The 20,673-nt window shown below is 47.2% G+C and overlaps 2 protein-coding genes across 11 annotated transcripts in view; one reads left to right on the top strand and one right to left on the bottom strand.

Annotated features, from left to right (window-relative positions):
- LOC101952551 (zinc finger protein 239-like) overlaps positions 1–18,053 on the bottom strand; it is a 33,666-nt gene extending 15,613 nt beyond the window's left edge. For 2 of the 10 annotated variants that reach the window (XM_065562265.1, XM_065562266.1), the window contains exons 1-2: positions 6,417–6,549; positions 5,032–5,522 (exon numbers count right to left, since the gene is read on the bottom strand). The gene's annotated coding sequence lies outside the window, so the exon portion shown is untranslated. The other 8 variants (XR_010591678.1, XR_010591672.1, XR_010591674.1 and 5 more) reach the window with 8 other exon arrangements.
- LOC101952291 (zinc finger protein 436-like) lies at positions 9,798–13,886 on the top strand. The gene has a single exon (XM_065562267.1). It carries the CDS (start codon positions 9,798–9,800, stop codon positions 10,818–10,820), a length of 1,023 nt encoding a protein of 340 aa, XP_065418339.1. The 3' UTR covers positions 10,821–13,886.
- Positions 18,054–20,673: the final 2,620 nt, after the last annotated feature.

The following is a 20,673-nucleotide window of genomic DNA, read 5'->3' as shown; positions in this document are numbered from 1 at the left end:
GTATGTAGTTCCTTCCCTTACACAATTATTGGAAATATACTGGTTCCGACCCAAGGTCCATTTAGTCCAATGTCCTGCCTCTAACAGTGGCTAGTGCCGGATGCTTCACGGGAAGGTGTAAGACCCTACAGTAGCAGATGTGGGGTGACCTGCCCCCCACATAGGTCTCAGCCTGGTCTCTAATACTTAGAGATTGTTTTAAGCCCTGAAGCAAAGGGTTTCTCCCTTCGCAAATGTTTGTTAACTTTAATTACAACTCTAGATATTCCTGTTATCCATATAAATGTCCAATCTCTTTCTGAACCTTGCTAAGTACTTTGCCTTGATGACTTCCTGTGGCAGAGTGTGTCACCTCTAATTATACATTGTGTAAAAAAGTATTTCCTTTTAGTGTTATTTCCACCTTTTAATTTCACTGAATTTCCCCTTGTTCTTAGGTAATGAGGTAGGGAGAAAAGACAACCCTGACCTACCTTCTCTATCCCATTCCTTGTTTTATAGACCTTTATCATGTCCTCTCTTGTTTGTGTAAGGTAACAAACCCAACCATTTCAATCTCTCTTTATAAGAGTTTCTCCAGCCTCTTCATATTTTTCATTGCCTTTCTGCAAACTCCCTCCAATTCTGCAATACCCTGTATGAGCTGGGGTGATCACTGCTGCATCAGTATCCAGATACGGCTGCACCATTGATTTATATAAAGGCACTAGAATATTCTTCATATTCATATTCTCCAGCCCATTTCTTATGCATCATGACTAAGGCTCTGCGTTTGTCATGGAAGTCACAGATTCTGTGACTTTCCGTGACTTCTGCAGCGGCCCATGCAACTGAGAAAGTGGAGCCAGATGGCGTGTTACCTATAAGAGCCAAAGGGAATATTTTCCAGAGTCCTCAACGGGGCACAGCCTGAGAGAACCAACACAATCCAGAGGGGCAACAAAAAAAAACATCCAAGGAAGAGACCTGGTAAATCCACTCATCATGGAAAAGATTTCAGCAGTCTCAAAGGCCCCTTGGTCCCTCAAAGAAAACCCAGAAGCGACAGACCAAGGGCAGGCCAGAAGTCCGACAAGCTATATAAGAGGAGTTCGGATTTACTGAGACATCAAAGAAACCTCCCAGGAGAGAGACCCTATAATTGCCCTGACTGCGGGAAAGGCTTTAGCTGGACCTCATACCTTGTCCGGCACCAGAGAACCCATACAGGAGAGACCCTTCCCAAGCTTCAGCCGGTGCATCCACATGGGGGAGCAGCCCAACAAGTGCAGCAGCTGCAAGAAGAGCTTCCACAACCGCTCCTCCCTCATCAAACACCAGTGTGTCCACATGCGAGGGGCCCTACTGCTGCATTCACGGTGGCAAGAGCTTCAGTGTCAACTCCATGCTCATCCAGCACCAGCGTAGGCACACCAGGGAGCAGACCTACAGCTGTGCCCACTGTGGCAAGGACTTCATCCAGAGCTCCAACCTGACAAAGCACCGGCGCATCCACCCTGGCGAGCGGCCTTGCCAGTGCACTGTCTGCGGGAAAAGCTTCAACCAGAGTTCCACACTGGTCACTCACCAGAGAGCCCACAATGGCGAGCGGCCCTAACCGGTGTAACGACTGCGGAGAGGGCTTCAGCCAGAGCTCCAACCTCTTGGAGCACCACTGCAGCCACATGGGACAGGAACCCTATAAATGTGCCAACTGTGGGAAGAGCTGCAGCCAGAGCTCCAACTTGGCACAGCACCAGTGTGGCCATGCGGGGGGTGCCTCCTGCGTGTGCCCCGACTGTGGGGAGCAGTTCAGCTGCAGGTCCAGCCTCAGGGAGCATCAGAAAAGCCATGCCAAAGAGAGGCCCCATGGGTGCCTGGAGCGTGGGCAGAGCTGTGCTCAGAACACAGAGTTGGCTGAGCACCAGGCGGTCCCCATGGAGAGCAAGCTCTAGAAGGGCTCCGTATGTGGGGAAGGTTTTCGGAGGAGCTCAGATATCATCATCCACCTGCGGGTCCACATGGGCGAAAAGCCCTACAGGTGTGTGGCATGCGGGGAGCGCTTCAGTGGGTACGCGTCCCGGGTAGTGCATTATAGGACTCACCACCAGGAGACAATCCACACATGCATGGACTGTGGCAAGGGCTTCAGACGCAGGTCCGACCTCGACAGTCACCAGAAAATCCACGTGGGGAGGAGATCCGGGCACACAAACAACCTGATGCCAGGTGATATGAACAGCACAGAGCTGTGCCCTGAGCACATACTGCTCTGAAACTGTTTGCAGGGGATGCCAAACACAGAGGCAGTTTGATTTTAAGTCTTTGTTTCATAAACTTATTTTGACAACACCAATGACCAATGGTGATTGACACTTCTGAAAATTCTGCTGTGGGCAGGACATGGGATGTCTGATTACTGATCTGGAAGCAATGTTGTGCTCTGATCCGGTACAGACTAACATACTGAGCTAGCCGGGCCATTGCTCTGATCCAGTATAGACCTATGCACTGAGATAACCGGGCCACTGCTCTGATCCGGTACAGACTAAAGCACTGAACTAGCCGGGCCATTGGCCTGATGTTTGAGTAATTTGGAAAATTATGTGATAATAGGGAAGTAGAAGGAACAGCAGCTCAGCTGTTCACATGCATCTGAAGAAGTGGGTTTTTTATCCATGAAAGCTTATGCCCAAATAAATCTGTTAGTCTTTAAGGTGCCACCGGACTCCTCGTTACTATTATGAGAAGCCATTCTGGAACCAAAGCTCTGTGGGTCACGTTTTTACTGTTGCACCATAGAACTATTGAAGTCCAGGGACATCTCCAAACTCACAACATCCACTCCCAGAGACGGGGGAGAGGGGAAGGTTTATGACAGCTCTGAACCAAAAATTACTCATCGGAGAAAAAAGAAGCATGAACGAAGCAAAGAAAGGGATGTTGGCATTCTCTGGGTGCCGTAGCGGTGAGTTCCCAATCTTCCTAATGTTTGTTTCTTTTAACTGTAATCTGAAGTCTGAATTTTCTGCCTCTCTAGTGAGTGCTATTTTGATAACTGCAACGTAATAACATAGTGATATGAATTCTCAGCCTTAACTCCAGCTTAGTTTTTGTCTGGGAATACTTACTAGCGTTTAATCCTTTCCTTTTATTAACGGCACATCAGTCTCTCTCTCTCCAGTTGCTTGCACTATTCCTTCAGCTTTGATTTTATTCCCTGCTGTGGCAAGACCCACTCACTGCAGTGGTTTTGGTTAGTTCTGAAATGAGATGTGCTGAGCTGGGTTCTGTGAACTAAGCTCTCCGTAAAGAGTAATGTCAGCCAAATGTAGTTTTTATTTTGCAAAAGCACAAGTAAAAATGGGTTTCACGGCCCAGGACGAGCTCTTGGAAAGTCACCGATGTTTTATTTCACCAGCCCTGGTAACCATGGACAGCAGATGTTTTGGTGCATGAGGCTGTTAGTAGCTGCCCTTCTCGATGCAAATAGTGGGCCTTCTCCTGCCATTATTGCTGGTTCTACAAGTCCCAATCCTGATTTAGGCCCCAATCCAGCAAAGCACTTAAGTGTGTGGGTGACTAAGTAGAACTTGCATGCATAAAGTTAAGTACATGCTTTGGTATGTTGCTAGAGCAAGGCCTCCCTCTGCCTGATTGAATTAGGGCTATGGAGCATGAAGAGTGGACACTACTCCTGAAAGCTTCTCTCCAGTGAGTCCAGCAAGACAGGTATGAACTGGGAATCGGCTAAAGATTTACAGCAAGGTTGGATCCATCACTGGCCAACAATGGGACTGCATTGGTTGTTTAGATACATCTATAATGCTCCTTCACCACTGCTGCATAGCCTCAGAGGCCTCTATATATTTCAGGGACATATTTGAAATCCCATATGGCGCATCCTACTTTAGAAGTGCCTGCAAAAAACCCACCTTACACCACCAGCAATACAACCTCCCCTCCCCCCACCCCCCCGGGCTTGTGCCCTGTTTTGATGTATAAAGAGGGGCTGAAAGGTTTGTTGGTTTTCTACATTCCCAAGTTCTGGCCCTTCCCTAGTTTTGCTGGGAAATCTGCTGGATGTTTCAGACCCTGGCTCTCATGAGCTCCTTAATTGATGGGGTATTTATCTTTAACAAAGATTCCTTTATCCAAAATGTTCATTCATCGCTAGAGTTAACTGTGTGTTAAAAACAAAAAAGAAAGCGTTTAAACAGTCTGACTAAAAAGCCCTTCCCTCTCAACTGCTCTCCTCTTGGCTTGTGTGATATCACTGGCTGAAGCATTCTCTAGACACTGTCTTTCGCTTCAGTGTCAACCGTCCAACTCCAGTATATGGAAGAAGCTTCAACTGAATTGTGAGGTTTAATTATAGCCTGTGTCTAATATTAACTAACTTCAGGGCACTGCAACCTGCTTCTCCAAACGTTATTACAGCGCATACCTAATCGGCGCCTTCCACCAGGACTAAACCCACTGAGACATTTTGAAACCCTCCCAGTACCAGAATCTCTGAAATATATACTAGAAAGAGCAGAATCAGAGGCTCGATTTGGGGTATCCCTCTGACATGTTCCCTAGGACAGTATATTCCCTTAGTTACTAGGCACTGGAAAACAACTGGCTTTTCCTCTCTCTTTCTCACCTTATTTGAAGGAAAGTAAATCTACCCAGTGATGATGCAGTAAATGGACTTGGATGAGTCTGGGAGCGTGTAACAACAAAAGAAGCCACACAAGCAAAATATAATCCTCTCCCTTTAAGAGCTTTCAGATCCCTACACCACTTGGAAAAGTGGCAGAAACTCCATGAAGTCCACTAATGCTGTGGTTCGCAACCAGGGGTACATAGTGTCGAAACGGATCTTTTAATGGCCCACAGCTGGGCAGGTGTTTACCGATACCAGTGAGAATTCAGAAACCAATATGCTTAATGCACAGTCATTTATTTGAGAGAGAATCACACAAGCAGTTAAGGTTACATGGTACATTCTTTTCCATAAGCCTCAGTTCCCCAAGCAGAACCCCTCAGTAACTCTGTTGGACTTACACAGTATCCTGATTGCTCCTCTTTCTTCTGTCCCCTCTCAGGCACTTGGTCTGTCCCTCGAAGCAGGGCCTTGGTTACCCTGACGACTTCTGGTTCTAAGGTCTTGCAAAGGTCCCTCAAGGCAGGGTTTCGGTTACCCCGACGACTTCTGTCTCTCAGTCTCGAACCTCTTCGGATATTAATTGGGGAATGGATCTGACTCATTTACTTTGCTTAGCACTTATATACCTTTTTGTTCTCAAAGGAGTCACATGTTCCAGAAATATGCCTCGTAGGTGTTTATGATTGGTTTACTTCATAATTTTGGAAGGGATTGCAAAGCAGACACACAGACCAAAGTTCAGCCATAGTTTACTCTCTCATAAATCATTCACTTAAGCTCTTAGCGTGAAGTTATCCAAAAAGGGTCATTCTGACCCATGTCAGCCATGTCACCAGGCTCACCGATCGCATGCTCTTCCATGTTCTTTACTTTGTGAGCGGGTTCTCTGCTGAAATATTCCAAAGTTCGGGGTTAAAACACACACGCCCATTGAGCCATTGTTAACCATTCCAGTGCAGTTTCAGCACCTCGAGTAGTATCCCCACTCCATTTAGCTAATGCTAAAATAATCCTGCTCCCAGAATCCTCTAGCAAGTTGAGACATACCAAGCCATACCAAACTCATGCTTGCCACATTCATTCATATCAGTCTCAGCAATTCACAATAATTTGGTACCATCTCAACACGTGTGCCCATGGGGGTACGCAGAGGTCTCCCCGGGGTACATCAACTCAGATATTTGCCTAGTTTTACAACAGGCTACAGAAAAAGCATAACACAGTCAGTACAAACTAAAATGTCAGACAATGACTTGTTTATACTGTCCTGTATACTACCAGTATACACTGAAATGTAAGTACACTATTTATATTCCAATGGATTTATTTGATAATTACATGGTAAAAATGAGAAAGGAAGCCATTTGTCAGTAACAGTGTGCTGTGAGGCTTCTGTATTGTTATGTCTGATTTTGTAAGCAAGCAGTTTTTAAGTGAGGTGAAATTTGGGGGTACCCAAGACAAATCAGACACCTGAAAGGGGTACAGTCGTCTGGAAAGGTTGAGAGCCACTACATGCAGCAGATGCTCTGACCTCTAGTGATGGGCAGCAGTGTAAAATTCAGATAGCTGGATATTGAGTTACCTAGACAACTTTTATTGCTCCTTCCTCCTGCCCCTTTCAGGTTCTCTGGCTGGGACACCTGGTCACTGTCCCATTCCTGGGAACTGTCTCTTTCCCTTAGCTGGATCAGCTCCCGCAAGTGTGATGGGGAGAAGGAGCCTGTGTCACTAACAGCAGCAGCTCTGGGGCTTGTGCATTTCCTTTCCCTCTCTCAAATACCTGGAGTCTGAGGCTCAGGTGGATGTCTGCAGAGCCCGTGGGGCTTCTCAGGGGGCTAGATGAAGCCTGAAGCCGGTGAGTGTTGCAGCCCGAGCTGGTATTGAGCGACACAGGAAGGGGATGGAGTAGCTGATGGTGTCTGTAGCTCTGCATTGGGAGAAGGGGAGGGGAGGGGAGGCAGGAAGTGGGATGATAAGGAACTGACGGGTCGGGGACTGGACAGCTCCTGGGTTTAATTTACAGCTGAGACAATAACCTGCTCTCCCAGGGGAGGGAACAGACACAGGAAAGCGAGGTGCCCATCTCACCCTGATGGTCTGCAGAATAGCGTCCACGTTTCCCTTCCCATTGTCCCACTCTGATGAAGATGGGAAACGGCCACAGGGGAGACGCTCAGGTAGGGGATTTCTGGGGACTGGGTGTGTCCTGCAGAGGGGAGGGGATGTAAATACACTGTGGGGCTGACGCTGTCGGTTAAACCTGCTGGGAGGAGAGACTTGCCAAGTCACTCACTTGGTGGGACAGCCACATGCTGGCCCCGCCCATCACTCCTCCCTGCTCCAATGCCATTCAGACAATGGTGACCAAGGCCATCCTGAAACTCCTGCTTCTAGGGGTACTGAGCAAGCAGCCAAGCCCCACTGCTAGCCCAGCCGTGCTGCCTCTCCTGACAGCATTAGGGAGGTTAGACAGACTGGGGGGAGAAGGCCGCCAGCACCCCTGCACATTCACAGGGGGTGAGTCTCAGCAGCAGCTCAGCCCATTCTAGGAGGGGGTTGCCAAGGCTGGAGGGTTACAGCAAAGAGGGGGCCTGGTGGGTGGGATACTGCCTAGGAGCAGAACAAATTGGAAAAGGGGTCATGGAGGTATGGGGAGAGGATCCCAAGGGCAGGGACAGGTGAGGAGTTAAGAGAAAGGAGGAAAATGGAGATGGAAGAGACTGGCACGGAGAGAAAACACAGATGGTGAAATCAAGGGAGCTGGAGGAATGGGATTGGGAGGCCAGGCTCCCAGCAACTGTCCCACAGCTTCCTGTCTGTAAAATGAGTTAATACTGACCTAAGCTCCTGGGCAGGATGGTGCTGGGGAGAGAAGCTGAATCGGAATGGGTTTTCCTTGCTCACGCATCTGAATAATATGACTGGAGGAGCTGTGGAGTCTGGAGCAGCTCTGGGCGTGGCTTATTGGAACCTGACCTTTTAGGATCAGACACCTTGGTGGGGAAATCCACAAAACTGAAGAATCTAATGCCTTGAAATGCCCAAGGCTTCTAGCCTGGGAATCAGCACCGCTGTGACTGACAGGGACTTCTGGGAATTGTTTCCCACCCCCAGATGTAAATAATAGTCTGTGCAATCCCAAGAGTTGAGAGCGTGAACTCTCAGCCCTGCTGAGGCCCAAGCATGGGCCCTACAGCTCCTGCAAGAAGTGAGACAGAGAAAGGGAAACAGGGCGCTCAGGACAAAGACAGATCTGTTCCTCAGGGGTTAGTTGCAGTTGCAGCTTCCCAGTATTGTCAGCATTTACAGCTATAACAGGGAGAGGGCAGATGATCTCTGCCAGAACAGGGGAGAATGAAGGGCTGGCCCTGAGAATGAGGGCCAATTGGGAGATGACTAACTGGATACTTATGGAAACTATAAGCAGCAATGAAGCCTGTGAAATATGGGAGAATGGAGAGGAAGTGCTGGTCTGGGGCTTCTCAGGATCAGTAGTGGGATTGTTTCAAGGGCAAAAGGTACGGAGTGGGAGATGCTTCTTTTGTCAGGTGCCAGTGACCATACAGGAAGTTTCAGAGTAGCAGCCGTGTTAGTCTGTATCCACAAAAAGAACAGGAGTCCTTGTGGCACGTTAGAGACTAACTTAGTCTCTAAGGTGCCACACGTATTCCTGTTCTTGTTGCATAAAGGAAGTGACGGTCTATTGCACCAGAGGGCAGTAGGTACTTTTGGATCCTCATCAGAGGGTCTTCTACAGGGATGTCATGCAGGAGAATTACAGGACTCATCTCCCTGGGTAAGGGCTTGTTCTCCTTCACTTACGAGAAGGCTGCACTCTCTGTGAAGGACATAGGTCAGTTTCTGGTCAGGGATCTTCCCAAGTCCCTTAGAATTCTGGGTAACCAGTCCAAAACTGTGAGAGAGAGAGTGCCACAATCCCACCTCTTCCTAGAGAAAAGAAGATGCAGAAACACAATGGCAGAGCTAATTTCTCCATAGCCAGATCTTGCACTGAGGGAAGAGTTATTATATTTATTTGTCCAGGGTCATTTCTGTACCTGTAATCACTGTATTTCTCCACTTCATCCTCTGAGTGTGCTCTGGACCCTCTGAGGGTTTAGTAATAGGCAAGTGGCTTAATGTTTGCAGCTCAGCTGAATCATTGAGTCCTGCAATGCGTGGAGGAGTCTGACTCTCTCTGGGTCACATCTCCCACCAGAACACTGCCTTTCCCAGAGAGGCTCAGCAAACTCTTTCCCATCCATTTTGATAATACAAGCCCCAGTAAAGACAGACACTGGGTTTAAAATCACAGAACGATCTTTGTAACAAGCCTGGATCTCCTATTTTGAGCAGGATCTCTGACACCTAAACCTGACAGGATCTCCTGTACAGAACAAGAGGAAAAGCCATGGGTCCCTGGAATCAGGGGAAAGTAAGATACCCGTGATACCTGTAAAAGTGAGGAGGAAACTCAAGTCAGAAACCAATCATGAGTGAAAAAAAGAGGTGAAGTCCCAACCAAGCCATTGTGAGCGCTCACGTTTGTGCTTCATCAAATTCAATACTATAAACAGCTGTTCGGTCATGTCCCTCACAGATCTCCCGGAGGTCTTTCCAGAAGACAGTAAGCCCTCCCTTCACTCGGACTTTGTAGAGTTGTACATATGGGATGTTGGCACTGCAATGCTCTCTCCTCTGGAGAAGGGATTTAAAAGAAACTGGCTCCTGAATTTCAATCTGAATTAAACCAGACCAAAAATCGTGATGAACCCTCTACAGTTCCCTTTCTCCTGAACACGGAGAACGAGGGTGTCTGATTTTTTCTTTTTTCCAGCAGACGTTTGGATTGTGAGTGAGAGTGCAGAGAATCTTGAGCGAGGGGAACCAGATGGAACAATTTCAGGGAGATCCAAAGAGAACGTTTCCCAGAATCCTGATCAAGAAAGAGCCTGTGAGAGTTGTAACTGCCCAGAAAGACAGTGGGTAAGCCCTCCAAAAGAGAGAGAGTAAATCCACTCACTGTGGATGAGAGCTCACAAACATTAAAGGCACCACTGTCCATCAGAGAGCTGTCTCCACAGGCTGTCAATGAACACTTAAGTGTTGTGAGAAAAGGTACAGCAGGGGCTCAGGCCTCAATAGCCACCAAAGAGCCCCGATGGGAAAGAAATCCTATCCATGTGCAGACTGTGGGAAGGTCTTCAGCTGGAGCTCAGCCCTGATCACCCACCAGAGAACCCACACGGGTGAGAGGCCCTACAAGTGCCCTGCCTGCGGGAGAGGCTTCAGCCAGAGCTCCAACCTGGTCAGACATCACCGCACTCACACTGGGGAGCGGCCCTATGAGTGCAGTGAGTGCGGGAAGAGCTTCCGCCTCAACTCCCACTTCCTCAAGCATCAGCGCACCCACGCCAAGCCCTACCCTTGTGGGGTCTGCCAGAGAAGCTTCCACAGCTCCTTGGCCTTGGGCAGGCACCAGAGAGCCCACGCACAGCACCAGTGCTACACTTGTGCGGACTGCGGGAAGAGATTTCGGGTGCGCTCGGCACTGGCCCAGCACCGCAGGACGCACACAGGTGAGAGGCCCTTCCAGTGCTCCAACTGTGGGAAGGGCTTCAGCCAGAGTGCCAACCTGCTCACGCATCAGCGGGTCCACACTGGGGAGCGGCCCTTCCAGTGCACCGAGTGTGGGAAACGCTTTGCTGTCAGCTCTCACCTCAGCACTCACCAGAGGAACCATCGCGCGGAGCGGCCCTGCCAGTGCACTGACTGCGGAAAAGGCTTTGCCAACCCTGCCAAGCTACTCGCCCACCAGAGACGCCACACGGGGGAGCGGCCCTTCCAGTGCCCTGAGTGCGGGAAGTGCTTCAGTGACAGCTCCCTCCTGGTGAAACACCAGCGTATCCACACAGGGGAGCGGCCCTTCCAGTGCCCCGAGTGCGGGAAGAGCTTCAACCGGAACCTGACCCTACTCAGACATCGGAGAGTGCACACCGGGGAGAGGCCCTACATCTGCCCTGCCTGCGGGAAGGGCTTCAGCCAGAGCTCCCACCTCATCACTCACCAGCGAGTGCACACAGGGGAGCGGCCCTACAAATGTCCCACCTGCGGGAAGGCCTTCAGCCAGAACTCCAACCTGATCCGGCACCAGAGGAACCACAAGCACCAGGACACACTGTAACCAGCTCATCAGCACTTGCCTCACACAAGAGAAACCTGCACAGGCACAAACTGTGGGAAGAAGCTTCAAACAGAGCTCAGACCTTACAAGGCACCAGAGAAGCCATGTGGGGAAGGAAGTGATGGCTGTCAAACAGATCAAGTCCTACCATCTGAATAGTGCAGAGGAAGTGCTGGAAGCAGCAAGCTGTTCACTGTAGGGAAGTGATTGCTCGGTGATATTTTTGGATGGAGTAGCGGGAGGCCCAAGGTGACAAAAAGAGGGGGCTAAATCTGATAAATCTACAGGCGTTTGAAAGGGATACAGACCAAGGGCAAAGAGAACTCATTTAGGGTTGCCAACAGATGCAGCTAATAGTAGCAGGATGAAATTAAAAGGGGAAGCATTTGTTTTCAAAAGTTCTTGACAGGACTATATATTATTGAGCACTTGGATAATACCCCCAGAAAGCAATGGTAGCTTCCTCATTTGGGACTTGTTGAAATGTGTTTTTTAGGTTAATTTACTGTAGGGAGACAGGGAGATGGATCAGATGAATTAATGAGTCCTTTTCTACCTCTGATGTGTCTAATTCTCTCAAAGGAGGGAACAAAGGCAAAGTTGTTAAATTATGGTGGCAAAGGAAGGTGAATTTATTTTAATCTCAAGTCTTGAATGACCCAACCTATCCTTAAAATATATTATCTATTGATACTGGAGATGTGATTCCCGCCATCCTTCTCTCCAGAACAATGGGGTAAGCCATCTTGTTTAGACAGTTTCACTAACCTATTTAATGCTGGTATTTTTATTGTAAAGCTAAGTGATATCAGAGACCCGAACAGAATGCAAATAAGTTCCCCTACCTCTCTAAGAGGAGTAAGAATTTAAGGTTTCCCAATTTTAAGCCCAGATATGCAAATTAGACACAACTTGTTGCAGAGAGGAAGGTATCTGAGGACTAAAGCCACAGATGTTACAGTCCTTACTCTGCTAAGAGGCGCATTACCTATCAACAAAATCATAAGTTAATTGGAAAGGAGAAATAATTGGACAAAATTACAGCAAGATTATGTGGATTGTGAGTAGTATAAAAAGGACTTTCCATACAAATTGCAGAGATTGAAAAAGAAACACTAACATAGGAGCAGTTTGGTTCACAGATACTATTTTGTAATTCTCTTCAGTTAGTTCTGTCTTTTGAAATGTTTCCATTGCTTTCTGCACTGTGATTTTACTATCTGAATTGTCGCTGTACATCTTAGCTCTTCCCCCCACTCCTCAAAGACAGACCAAGTATTTTTAGGAAGAAGAACCCTCCCATTTTACTAAAGCAGCCTAGACGTGAAATTATCAGCATTCGTAGACCGTTTCTTATTTATGCACATCAATCCTTTTTTTCAAGCAGTGTCTTGTGTTGGTATCCTGATAACAGTATACTTACCAAAATGCATTGTTTTGTTCACCATTAATGGTCTGTGCACTCAGGAGAGAGCCAAAGGAAAGCTATGAATTTGTATGTTGACAGCAACAAAATGAATTTGGGAAGGATTAAATCCATACACTTATTGGTCACTCGTTCTCCTAGGCTGGTATTTGCTGTTTGCTCCAACTGAAGCGTTCATTCCAGCAGCACAATGTCCCCCACTGTAAAGAGCCACTGAGATGTATGTCACTGGGCTTTCAGTCTGTAAACCATTCCAATCTCACGCATGTTACTGGAACGTTTTAAGGGAAACAAGGGCGCTTTTTAAAATTATTTTGCCATGTTCCTTTACAATGAGAAACAAACCACAATTTTTTTAGTGCCTGATGAGTGAATTAGAGGAGCATTGTGATGAATGAGACTGACCAAGCATGTGACACTTTGGACATCTGAATCCTACTTTGGTGGGAAACTGCTCTATTGTAAATAACCCCATTACTATTTTCTCAGCAAACAGCTAAGATAAGGGCCATGTGTCAGGGCTGACCCAGTCTCTTCTAAACACACAAATGATTACAGAAAGCAGGAAGGAGGTGAATCCATTCCATGGGGAAGGGGACACTTCACCATAAAAGCTTTCCCAGTTCCAAAAGCGAAAACATTCCCCTTCTAAAAAACCCAAATCATTGCACCATTGGACGGATCTTGAAATTCACAATTAATTAGAATCAGGTACCATAAGTTACTTCAGTATGGAAAGTTACTTTCATTTTTGGGGGGAGGAGACACTAAAACATTTTTTTCTGCTTCCTCTCTGTGCATTAGGCTGAAAAATACAGGGATTGGCATTATTTCTGTGAATCACATTTTTGAACTTGCTCTCTCCTAAGAGTTATATTTCAATCTACAGGATTTGCCCAGCCTTACTTACATTAGTGTAACATTCAGGGCATAATAGAGCATACTTTCATTTTTCCACTCTGAAATACTCCTGGAACTTGTTTTTTTTAATTTACAATTTCTGGGTTGATCCTGCATCCTGGGCTTCCGGTCACTGGGAGAAGACAGCTGACAGAGCAGGAAACTGAAAAAGCAAAAGGGGAAGATTAAAAAAGAAAAGGGGTGGGTGTGTGTAAAATGGAAATAAATAAGCACAAAAGGAGCAACATGGAGGGAATAAGATAGCTCTTAAAAAGTTTCTTTTGTCATCATCTTTGAATTCTGAGTGGAAGTACACTACAGTGCAAGTAAGAACATAGCGTGCCAATGACTTCTACATTTTGTAAGGGGAATACCACAACTAGCAGAGAAACATTATATAGCTAGCTAAAACAATTTAAACGTTTTAAAAGAAGCTAAACTACTAGTGATTTCCATTTTACTTTTGGTAGCAAACAGTTTAGAGTAAAAGGATTAAAATCAGAAGTCTTAGGATGGAAAAGTAGACAGCCATTTATAGTGGTTATTTTAATAGGCATATTGAAGTACAAAAAGATAAACTCTACTTGTATGGCACTGCTGCATAACACGACTGCAGATATATCCCCGTGAGTCTGGTCCCTCTCAAAGAACATCACAGTTCACAACAGAATGAATCTAAAGTCTGTAGCAAAAGTTTGCATTATAAGTTACCATGACAATAAACTCTGACTTATATCAGATGTTCTATTTGTCTGTTTGAATACTGCAAGTGTACAATTCAGCTATATAAAAATATCAGGTCCGTGAAAGACTTTTTTTGTACCTCAGTTCACCCACTGTACAGTAAATTCTGAAGACAAGTCAAAGGATTTTTTCATCAGTTTTGTTAACTGTGAATGTGCTATTAAATTGAATTCAATTCCCCCACAGCGTAATTTCTCTGACTCAATTCTTTGATATATTTACAATGCATAAGTTCTCATTCCATCTGCAACAATACATTTTTGGCTTAAAAACATGGAGTTGTGAGTATGCAACAGAGAACCAAAGACACATGCCTTTCTAAATATATCCTTAAAGTGCAAAATATGTGTTTCCACACAATGGCATGAAAATATAGTCTGAAAAAGTCAATGCACTCAATATAGAAAATAAGGAACGTGCATTTAAACATGCTCAAAGTACGGAAATGATTTCTTCCTTTTTTTCCTGGCATAAGTGACTTTTTGGGTAATAATAAGTGATAAGTAAGCATTTAAAGTAGGCTCTATAATAGTGTTGCTAAAATGATTTAAAGCTGACAAGAACAGGATGAAGCTCTGATTTAAGAAGAGCTATGCTTTGATAAAGGCACCACATTTCTTCCTGTTGTTTTTGTTTACTTTAAACATATTTTTAACGCTCCTCAGAATCTGTAGAATGTTATCTCAGTTCTGTTAAAGATGATCTCTCGGCCATATTTAACATGAAATAACTTGATTTGACTGTGGTCATTATGGTATTTCCAAGTTTTCCCAATGCAATGGTTTCACTAACCAAAGACAACAATACTTTAATAGTACACTTGATTTGGCCAAACAAGGACAGAAATTAGAATCTCTCTCCACCAACAAATTTTCTATTCTGAAAAGCTTAATTTAAAATATATATATTACTCTTTCAGCTTTGATACAAAATGATGTTTTGGAAGTTCAAAGTTGTTCAAATTAACCTGAATTACAGATTCTCCCCACTTGCCTTATTTATTTTCTGAAAATGATGGAAAAAAAGCTGATCTCCAACACCACACAGTAAGCCCTGCCACTCTTCAAACATATCTCACTCAAGACACCAAGCAGTGCTTGGATGCTGAGCAGAACTTCCCTTTTCCTTGGGAAAGTAAGACAAAAAAGTCTCAGACACTATTTTCTAGATATTTACAGTGCTTTAGAAACAAATTGCACTTCACAGGTTAAAATTCCATTAAGCTTCCCCTTCCCAATTTCTGGTACCAGTGTAAGCAAAAAGTTGGGACTCCATTTTGTGCAGGAATGTCACTTACTTTAATCTTCACCCAAGGGATCTCAATTTACTTCTTGCATTCAAAGACTCATCCCACTTTTTTTTTTTTTTAAACAATCCCTATAAAATTGAACATTTTGGCTGAATGGTAACCCTGACGACTCTAGCTTAGAAGAGGCATCCTACCTATCTAAAACAAAATAGCTAAGGATGAACTTTGTGAAACTCTATTGTAACCGTGTAACATTTTAAACACAACACTGATTGTATGGAGCATTGGGAGACTTATTGGAGAGATGATGGTATGACAAAGAAAAGTGTTTGCATTGCACCTTTAGGATGCAGAATTCCATTTCAGAATGTTTTCTTGAACAACACTTGTGTGACACGGGGTTTTTATTTGATAGAAATTAACTCAGCCACTCTCTCCCCCATTTGGGGTGGGGGCACGGGGAACCACACCCAATTTTGGTTTTAGTGACTATTACTGCTCTCCATCTTGTTGCTGCTCTCTGTCAGGCTGATGATGTTGTTCTGGGTGGTCATCTTGGTGCTGCTGTTTCTGCTCCTGCCTTTTCTTTTCAGCCAGTGCTTTTGCCCTTGTAGTCATTGCTCTGGGCCTGATGTCACACCTCTCTTCATCCTGCTGATGCTTTTTACAATGTTTCTCAAATGTAGACATTTTGGCATAAGTCCGGTTGCAAACCATGCAATGATAGGGCCTCTCCCCACTGTGCGTTCTCATATGAAGTTGGAGATAAGAGGACCTAGAAAAAGTTCGGCTACAAACAGAACAGCGATGAGGCTCGCGGGCTTCATGTGTTTTTAAGTGCTGTTTGAGAGATGAGGCCTGCTTAAAGGCCTTACTGCATGTGGTACATTTGAAATTCCTCTCCCCAGACTCAAGGAGCTGATGCGACATGAGGTGAGCGGAGGAACGGAAGTTTTTCCCGCACTTCTCACATTTGTAGGGCCTCTCACCAGTGTGAAGGCGGATGTGCAGGATCAGTCCTGCCTTCTGTGTGAAGGCCTTCTCGCACTGGGTGCATTTGAAAGGCCTCTCCCCTGTGTGAACACGTCTGTGAGTCTTCAGGTGTGAGGCACGCCCAAAGTTCTTCCCACAGTCCTCACATTTGAAGGGCTTTTCCCCCGTGTGGATTGCTTTGTGCCTCACAAGGTGCGAGGACTGTAGGAAGAGCTTCCCACACACATTGCACTTGTACTTCCTCTCGCCCGTGTGGGAGCGCAGATGCAGGGCCAGGTGGGAGGAGGAGATGAATTTCTTACCGCAGAGCGGGCAGGTGTGGGGCCGCTCGCCAGTGTGAATGCGTTTGTGTAGTACCAGGCCAGAGGACAGGGCAAAGGTCTTCCCACACATGGGACACTTGTAAGGCTTCTCTCCTGTGTGAACACGCTGGTGCTTCACCAGAGCGGATGTCTGCGCAAAGGTCTTTCCACAGAGCTCGCAGCGATACGGTCGCTCCGCAGCGTGAGACATCTCATGAAGCTCCAGCTCCGTCAGCTGGGCAAAAGACCTGCCACATTCAGAGCATTTAAACGGTTTGCTAATGAGAACTGATTTGCTGGGTGGATTGTTCGTTGATAAGTTACTAGTCACGGAGCTATTAATAACAGAGCTACTGGGCACCATTGTTGGTAATGAGAAACTTTGAGAATTCATCATTGTATCAGCTTGGCATATAACGTAACGTAACGTAACGATGGGGGGAATGGTACTTAGTCACGGAGAATCATAACAATGGTCTCCTCAATTTAAAGAGGAACAAATTTCACCATCAGGTACTCAGATGAACAGTTAACACCTGAAAGGGGAAAAAAGATGACAGAATGACATTCACCCTCACAATGCAATTTCACAAAACAATTTGATGTAAAGTGAGCCAATGCTAAGCGCTGTCATTGTCTCATGGTGTTTCTCTGCTTTCTGCTTGTGACCTACTGCGCCATGGTGTCTCACTCTCGTAGGTTTGGGTCTTGTTTTAAATTAAGATGTCTCTGCCGCTGCCAAATCAAAAATGAGTCTGGGTAAAATTTTCAAAAATACCTACGCGATTCAAGTAGCCTAAGCCTGATCCTGAACAGTGACATAGGCACTTTGGAGCTGTCCTCACCCCCTTGTTGTTACCCGTTTCAGGAGCTGCCCAGTCACCCCACCGCAGGAACAGAGGCCCTAGAGTTGATGACCTCCATGGCATTTTCCGCTTCAGCCCCAGGGTAGTGGGGCTGGAGCTGTCAGTCAGCCAGCAGCGCCCCCCCCCCCCCCCCCGCTGCTGGGGGCGCCGAAGGGGAGCCCTGGAGCAGTGGCCGTGGGTGCTGGCCCCCTTCCCCCCCCCCCAGGGCTCGGGCCCAGCCCCTCGCGTCCCTGTTACTTGTAGTAGAAGTCGGGGCAATAAACACACTCACCCCAGCCCCGGACCTGCTCCTGGCTCTGACTAAAAACAACCGGCACAAAATCTAGCCGCCTGGGGACCAGGAGCAGCTCCAGCCTAGGCCCCCGGGAGGGGGGCGGGAGCGGGGCGGGGGCCGGTCCCCGGGGCTGCCCCTGAGTGCGGGGCGGGGGGGGCGGCTCCCGTTCCCGCCGCCCCCGGGGGCGGACAGCGCGGGGCTCCCTGGCCAGGCAGCCGCGGTCTCCTGGCCCCGCGGCTGGGCGACGCTCGCCCCCCGGCCCCAGAACCGCTATTACCCGGCAGCGGCAGCTTCCCAGACTCGCCTCCACGCCCCGGAAAAGGTCCCTGCGACCCGGAAACACACCGTCAGGCGCAGCAGCGGCCCGATACCGCGCATGCGCTCCTAGGGGGCGGCCGCTCTCCGCACTCACACGGCAGGCGGGGGAGGTGGGAGTCACTTAGCCCCGCCCCCCCGGAAGTACCGAGCCCAGCGTTGCCTGACGGACTGGAATTCGCGAGACACGCACGGGGGGGGGGGGCTGAGGAGTCAGGCTGGGCCACGCCCCCTCCGAACCAGGCCGGGCAGGGGGGGCGGGGTTTCAGGCTACAGTAGCACGTAGGGGCCAAGGCAGAGCGCGCGCTGCGCACATAAGCAGCTGCACGGCCAGAGGCTCTGCGCCTGCGCGCGACGCTGGCCCCGTCACCTAGGAAACGCCTCCAGGAAGCACGCGCCAGCCCAGCTGCTGCCGCCGCCTTCATGCCCCTGAATTCGGGGGGCGGCGGCGCGGAGCGCGCGGCGGGGCTGCAAACACGGGGCGGGGGCGGCCCGCAAAACAGCGCCGGCCAGAGCCCCCCGGGGAGCGGGGGGGGGGGGGAGATAAGGAGCAGCCACAGCCGCCGCATCCTACAGCAAACAGAGGAGGGTTTTTGTGTGGCTGCAGCCGATCCACTCCCCAGCTATGGACGTGTTCTCCCATCGTTCCCGCCGTATCCACTCTGGTGCTGGGGGGGAGGGAGGGTAATTGTAGCGCTCAGGAGGCTGGGTTTGTCACAGCCCTGACCCACGGAGTAGAAAGGTCAAGCTAACATTTAAGTGTGGTCCAGGCCAGAGTCCTGCTATTAACAGACTGATCTTTGCTGTGTGGAGACCGAGCAGAGCCACCAGTGCTAATGACACTGTAATTTGCATTGCAGGACACTATAGGTGAGCACTTGAAGCGAATTGCATTTAGTCATAAAAGGGATGGTCTAGGTTGACTTAGTCATGCTTCAGTACAGGGGGAGGGACTAGATGACATCTCAAGGTCCCTTCCAGTCCTGCCTTAAATCTGTGATGTACAAATGAAAGCGTTTGCTTTGGATCAAGCCAGTTTCAAACGCGGCAGGATAAGCTGTAGCTTACATAATATTTATACTCTTAATTATGCATTTTAATTGCTAAAAAGGGATGCTGTTCTTAATTTACAAACATACATATATATATATATATACACACACACACACACACTCTCTCTCTCTCTCTCTCTCTCTCTCTCTGATGGAAAGTTCCCATAATTTCAAAGACAGTGGAATGTGCAAACATTAGAAACCAGTGTGCCATTGGAGCCTTTATACATTACTAGTCATATATGGGATACATCCTCTACTTTACTATAAACGAATGTAGTTTTTGCTGTGCCTAAATCTGGAGGAAATCCACATGTGCATAGCTGAATGCAGCAATCATGGAAAAGCAGCAGAACATTGTCTGAGTACAGCTCACGATGGTCTGTTAAAGAGAAATGGCAACATGCAGTATGACCATTTTTAAAAGTTTGCACCACTTACAGACCACTTCATGTTTAAAACAAAAATACCAGTGTCCAGTCATCACAGCTAAACAATTCTGTACACTCTGGCATCATGCTGGAATAATTTGCTACTCAACTGTTCTTCCACCATTGCTGCCACTCCATAAGCAAACAATTGCATTTTTTGACCATTTTACTGATAAATTGAATACTGTATTGTAACTAACATTGATTATTGGCACTACTAGGTTTTTACTAGTGTCCACAATCAAAAACATATCTGTTTCTGGGATAACTGCACCTCTGACTTGCTGGTCTCTGAGCACAACCTCCTCAGGTCCCAGGCCTCAACCTGTCACCTCTCTCCAGGTTGAATCCTGCAATTCTCCCATACTCAGCCCAGGCCTTGGGCTGTCTGTAGTCCCCTGGTGCTGTGATTACCTCCAGCAGGTCGGACTTAGTTCAGTCCCTGCAGTTCTGTTCCCTCCAGGAGCTCTGACTAGCAGTGACCAGACAGCCTTCTTAAAGCGATTCAATTGTTTACTTAGAACCAAAGAATTTTGGAGAAAGATGATTTTAGATCATTAAACAGCTTATACAGATGTCAAGCTTACCAGATACCCAAATACCCCACGAGAACCTGCTTCCATACAGAAATAAAAACCCCTCCAATCACACACTCCTAGTTGTCGCCCACCACCCCCACACATCAAACAGTTACAACTCATATTTGATGGGGACCTCATCCTGAAAGAAATCTTTCCTGAGCCCCCTCTTCTGGCCTTCAAACAACCCCCCAAACTCTCTCCAAGCTCATCATCAGAGGCAAGCTCCCAACAGACCAGGACACACCAACTCAAAGTGGCACCAGATGCAAAACCTGCAAACATATCTCTACTGCTTCAATGATCAACACTCCCTACAACATACCTTTCAAGATCCATAGATCCTACACATGCCTATCACAACATATGGTGTACCTCATATAGTTCACTAAATGCCCTAATAGCAACTATGTGGGTGAAACCAGACAATCACTATGCTCTTGAATGAACTCACACAGGAAAATGATAAAGGAAACACACCCTGTGGGTGAACACTTTTCACAAAGCGATCGTTCTCTATCCCACCTATGAGTCCTCATCCACAAAGGGAACCTGCACAGCACTTTCAAAAGACATGCCTGGTACTTAAATTCATCATTTTGCTAGACTCTAAAAATCATGGACTGAATAGAAATATGGTTTATTAAAACCACCTATAATCCACTACCACCACCCACCAGCTGCCTTTCCCCAGCCCCACCTTTCTTTCCCCCCTATGACTGG

Source organism: Chrysemys picta, chromosome 11 (assembly GCF_011386835.1).
Source record: "Chrysemys picta bellii isolate R12L10 chromosome 11, ASM1138683v2, whole genome shotgun sequence".
NCBI lineage: Eukaryota > Metazoa > Chordata > Testudines > Emydidae > Chrysemys > Chrysemys picta.
Note: the sequence above shows the minus strand (reverse complement) of the source record. Positions and strands in the feature narration are given on the sequence as shown.

Coding starts and splice junctions, on each gene's coding strand:
- LOC101952291 (XM_065562267.1), top strand. CDS start 9,798: ATGGGAAAGAAATCCTATCCATGTGCAGACTGTGGGAAGGTCTTCAGC.